The sequence below is a fragment of the Rhipicephalus sanguineus genome, chromosome 2 (genome assembly GCF_013339695.2).
Source record: "Rhipicephalus sanguineus isolate Rsan-2018 chromosome 2, BIME_Rsan_1.4, whole genome shotgun sequence".
Taxonomy (NCBI): domain Eukaryota; kingdom Metazoa; phylum Arthropoda; class Arachnida; order Ixodida; family Ixodidae; genus Rhipicephalus; species Rhipicephalus sanguineus.
The window spans coordinates 137274128-137279841 of record NC_051177.1 but is presented as its reverse complement, the minus strand read 5'-3'; the positions used below and the strand labels follow the sequence as shown (position 1 = coordinate 137279841).

General features: G+C 49.9%; 1 protein-coding gene across 1 annotated transcript; it reads right to left on the bottom strand.

Moving 5' to 3' along the window:
* Positions 1 to 227: 227 nt before the first annotated feature.
* Positions 228 to 1125, bottom strand: LOC119381895 (uncharacterized). The gene is made up of 2 exons (XM_037649646.1): positions 878 to 1125; positions 228 to 471 (listed from the first exon to the last, which is right to left on the bottom strand). Exons 1-2 carry the CDS (start codon positions 1123 to 1125, stop codon positions 228 to 230), a joined length of 492 nt encoding a protein of 163 aa, XP_037505574.1.
* Between the last annotated feature and the right edge of the window lie 4589 nt (positions 1126 to 5714).

Here is a 5714-nt window from a genome sequence, read left to right as displayed (position 1 = left end):
TTTTAATGCATGTTCGTGCATGTGTGCGTGTATGCATACACATGCAAACTTGACAAAATTTCGGAGGACGAAGGGTTAAGCCTCCCACCCCCACCCTGCAGCTACACCAGTGCTGTACAGTCATACAAGAAAAAGTGATTCTGTACTACTATAGCGCTTGCAGGAGAGGCAGTATGAAACCGTAATGATTAACAGCTTATGTTGCATGTCGTATTTCACGCGCGCACTTAGCCGTATACATACAGTACATACGTGTGTATATCGGGTGCATCGACAAGCGAAGGCCTGTCTTCCATCAGCGTGTAGTATGCCACCTGCAGCGCATGGATGTTCAGGCATATGGGTTCGAAACCCAGGTGGCTCGTTATGCATTTGGCCCCCTCTGGCACATGGGCAGCCACTTTGTCCACCTCGCGGCAGCACACCGATTCTTGTTCACTGTCCATCGGCCGACAACGACCGCACGTGCACCTACAATGAACGTACATTTCATTGTATCTGATACAGACTGCTGCGTATGTCACACAGCTAAACAACTTCAGAATAAAACAATACGTGCGCGGCAGTGCGCGCTGCCACGTGCATGTGCGCGTGCTCGGAAGTAAATGTGTCGTTTAGACCGCTCGCGACCGGCAAAATAATTATTTCGGTTGCAAGTTTTGGCAGCGCAAGTACAAGATAAGTGTTAGAGCGTATAGCAGTAATAGTCGGGTGGGCAGGCGCCAAACGCCTACAGCGCAACGATACAAAGAGCAAAATATGTCATGCGTTGCTTCAATGTAAACCCTATAGCTGTCATGTAAAATGCGCTGAGTGGATAATTATAACACAATCATAACCTAACCTTCTTTTTAAAACGTCAATCATCGCCACTTACCAGTCAGTGTTAGCCATCCGTGGAACATGCTGCTGAACATCAACCTCATCGACGGCCTCCGGCACCGCATGGGCCTCTTCGTCGTCGCTGGCCAGGGGATCAAAAATAAAATGATTGTCTGGGTTTTCGATGGAGCCGCGCACGTCGTCTTCCTCGCTGCTCCCGGAAAAGAAAAAGTCGATGTCCTCATTGGGGTCGGACGCGGATGCAGACGAAGAGTCAGAATCGCGGCTGCTGCAGCTAGCCATGACTGTCAGCGCGTTTGTTGTGCTGGTGGTAGTGCGGCACGTGTGTATGAGAGCAGACGATACTCGGGACGACGTGCGTCACAATATTGTATGGTCACGTGACAATGCTTCCCTTCCTACACTTCTACGTCACTGCCCAACCTCGGCACCCAGAAACCGAAACCGAAAGTTGTCCGCATAAACAGGCGATATGAAATTATTTAGCGAGAATGCATGAATCTTGGTGCGTGCATCATGCTTCCTGGAGCTATAGGAAACGCTTACAGCAAAGAACGCGCAAGCCACAAATTTGGTGGCACCACCCCTTTAAGTGGCTACCACGTACGTGCTGGAAACATCGTACTATATCTGCACCTCAAACTACCGTCTTTGCGCCAACAAAAACCATTATATATAGTGCGTCTGAGCGTATGCACACACTGACTATAAATGTGCGATCAACAAACAATGACCCTTGATAATTGTTTGCCTCGCTTACTGTATGGGAGCTTGTACACTAACGCGCATAACAGTGTCAAGTCATTAAGTGAGATTTTTAATTGGGCATCCGCAACAACCACGCGGACGCAGGCTGCTGTTGGAAATGGATCGCAGATTACTTCCACAGAACTGTTGCAGACGCCCAGCTAAAGCTGTATAATTAGTACCTACAAAAGCATACTCACCGTTAACAGGCGCACGTTGTCCGTGTCCGCAGCTTCATGAATATTCCGCCCTCCAAGCGTTACCTCAGGCACGGGACCTGGCTTCACCGGCGTCACCGCCACCGTAGATGCGCATTTTCGCTCGAACACAAAACTACCAGGCACGCAACCCGCGCAACCAACGCAACGCATTCCAAAAGAGTGAGGAGACTGAGAGAGGAGGCAGAGGCACCGCGCCAGCCAGTCTCCATCGGTGATGTCTAAGGCGTATATGACAGCGCCTTCATCACGGAAGACAATGGACAATCGAAAGGCGTTTCACGAAAGCCCTGTGGCTCCCGCAAAAATACTAACAGATTTTTTTTTCTGCTACCTTCCAAAAAGGGTTAAATTGATACCCGAAGTGAGTCACGGTGCCATGACCATCTTTTGATTCTTTTTTAAAGAGTGTAACACGGAGGGAGAGAGATAGAAATGCTTTAACGGAAAGTTGAAGACGTTTGCCTGGCTATTCGCCTGACATGCTACTCCAGGTGCGGATGAGGATTATGATATATACGGTGGTAACCACAGACACATACATAGACTACGCTGTTTAGCAAGTTTCGGTCAGGCTTGTGGTTCGGAAGAAAGTCAGCAGCGCTTTCGAGGCGCATAACGCACAGGTGCTAAATATGTTAGTGCTGGTCCGGGTGTGCGCATCTTGCTTTTTAACCCAGGCAAGAAAGTGACAAATGACCACGAAGGCATTTTCCACAGCGGCTACTCCAGCATCGACGCGCTTTTATAATGCATCGGAGTAAGCTCCATACCACAGGCCCACTGTCTGAAGCAAGCAGATGACCTGCCATTCTGGTGGCATAGCGCAAGTGGACTCGGATGAAACTCCTGCTGCAGGACAACTGCAGCTGACAGGCGTCTGCTTTCGGCAAGAGTTCCGATGGTTCATATATTTTTGGTAGGCCAAGGTACACCCTCAGGGCATTTGCTTGAGTTCCAGTGAGTGCTAGTGCATTGGTTTGGAAAATACCATGCAGTGCAGGAAGACTGCATCGTAGACGACCTTCGCAGAGAGCCGTGTGCATTCGCAGAAGGGCGTTTACGGAGCAGCCACCGGCGTTGCTTGATAACAAGCGGAAGATGCTCGCGTATGACCCAATTTTTTCCTTTAATACTCGAACGTGGGACGTCCACTTCATTAGCCTGTGATTGTCACTCCCACAAACTTATGACTTGGCACATACCGAATGGGAAAATCCGCTACCTTTAACGCATAGCGCGAGACATCACGCCTAGTAAAAGCAACGGCGGCACATTTTCCTGTTGACATCGTTAGGCCTAGAGCTAGTAAGAATTTCTCGATTGAACTGAGAACTTTATGCAGCGTTGCTCGTAGGACACGTCTTTTGCGAACGCTGCTCCATGCAGATGTCATCTGGATATAAAGAGGTTTCAAGCGATTCAGGAACGCATTTCTCCAGTCCGATAACAGCGATGATGAATAAGGTCGGATTTAGAACACCACCCAGGGAACTACCCGCTGCACTGCGTGCGGGGTTGTGTCACCTTCTTTCGTGGACATGCAGACTGACCGATCGGTGAGGTAGTGGCAGATCCAGCGGTACATATGACCACCAACTCGAACAGACATCAGGGCGTATAGGATACACTCGTGAGTCACGTTATCGAACGGCACCTTGATGTCGAGGAATACGCCGATAGTGATGCTGCCTCTAGCTTTGTTGACTTTTACGCGGTTGATAATGATAATCACATTATTGATTCTGCTGCGGCCTGACATTTGTGGAGGGTATGCATTCATCTTCATCAGCAACCTGCCCAAGCGCATCAGTACCATTTTCTCCATAACCTTTCCATAAGTTAAGGTCCGTTCGGGACTGGCCAGGCTTGAGAATAGGGATGACACGAGCTCGTTTCTAGCAAGGTTCAAGACGCCCACTCTCCCAGCTGGCATTGAATATGGCAAGAAGGCGCATTTTTGCCTTGTTGCCTAAATGCGTTAACTCGGCGTATCTAGGCTAGCGCAGTCAGGTCCTGGAGATGACGCCTTGTTCATCAGTGCCAAAGCTTTAAGAAGCTCCGCCATCGAAAAAGGTTCATCCGCTTCAGTACTGCTCAGCGTCGTTGAAACGTTGAAACCTCTTTTGCTGCACGAGGCGAAGTTGCTAGCGCCACTACTGCAGTGACCTTAGAGCTGAAGGCCTCCGCTATTTCCAACTCGCTGCTGTTAGAGATTGAGCAACCGAACTCCCAGTAAACAACGAATGTCCATGGTACGTAGCGGTATAATCCAAACATCTAGGACGAAAGAAGATGTCTTATTTGCGTCTGAAAGATGTCCAATTTTCGCTTTGCGCAATGTGGACGTCTAAAAGATATACAAAGGCTTATTGTAACGGACGTACAATGCACATGTACAGTACGGTCCACTCTTAGAGGGAACACGCGAGCACGCGGCCGGCGGTCCGCGGAGCGCTAACTGCTGGCGAGATTTGGAAACGCGGAGCATGCGCGTAGAATCACAAGGGCGGTTCGTGTCCCGCGTCGTCTGCTACTTCTTCGCCCCCAGCGCTCGGCGCGCGCTAGCGAAATTCTATATTTCTACGGTTGGAAGGACAAGCTTGCTATGATCTCAGCATTGGACATAAATTTCCTTGTCTGTTGTAAAAAGCGGCCGGCTGGTGCGAGCAGCATGTTGAAAGCTTACGACTAACTTATCGGTAAGCACTTGGACTAGTTGCTAATTCATTATGAGGGAAACTGCAAAAAGAACAAAACAATGTCGACAAAAAGAGAACAGAACAGCACAAGCGCATGTGCTTGTGCTGTTCTCCCTTTGTCGACGCTGTTTTTTTTTTTTTTGCGCAGCTTCCCTCATAATGATCACTTACACTAGGTTACGAAAGTGACAGGGTTCTTTATCACTTTCACAGAATTCCACAGCTGGGGGCCCCAGTCGAAATTTGGCCGCTGGGGCCGCGAATCGCATCGCATCAAAACTGGCGAGAAAGCAGTGCAACAAACACCCTTTCCTTTTCTGCCTGCTGATTACGCAACGAGGCGCAGAAAGAGTGGTGGCTACAGAATCGCACTGCTGAAAAACGGAAGCGCTGTCCAGCGCTTGCCAAGCGCAGGGCCGGCAAGTGTAGCAGACGAACAGCGGCAAACGCGACCCTTGCGCCTTTATGCGCGTGCGCCGCGTTTACAAATATCGCCGCCAGTTTGCGCCACGCGGGCCGCCGGCCACGCGATCGCGTGTTCCCTCTAACAGTGGACCGCACTGTACGCTGTGTGAACGATGGACGCATTTTGGACGTCAGTGACAGACGGTGCACATTTGTGCTTATTTTTCACAAAACACCGACCTTCAAGGGATTAGAAATAATCAACGAATGTTTCAACGACACTAAATCGGCGCATCCACTGAAGTCTGGCATTGATTCCTCGCGTTAGCTCGCAGAAACGGATGCAACAAAAGAGAAAGAAAAAGAACGGAATAAATTGGGCGTTTGCTGATGAAAACACCGCTGTCGTCTGCTCCTCAACGCTGCCAAAGGCGCGCGCTGCGTGTTCCCCCACCTCTAAGCGGCTCGCGGTTTTTTTTTTCCCGGTCCCTTTTTGGTTTTCCTTTCTGCGTGGCCTCCGACATTAACCGGCGGTGCACGCGCGTGCCAATCTCGGAGGCCATGCTCCCTGCACCGTGGTTGCGGCTCTGCGCCGCAAGGCGCCGTGTCTGTCGGTACGGTATGAGTTGTGCACACTGTACCATCGGTGCATTTTATTTGTGTTATTTTTGTGATGTTATTTGGCCATCCAGGGACGCCCGTTCTAACGGGAGAGTGATATTTGTTGATCCCGGCCCACATCTTGAAGTTTACATTTTAAGTCTCAAAGGCTATGCTTACTTCCGTTTGCAACGCAAAA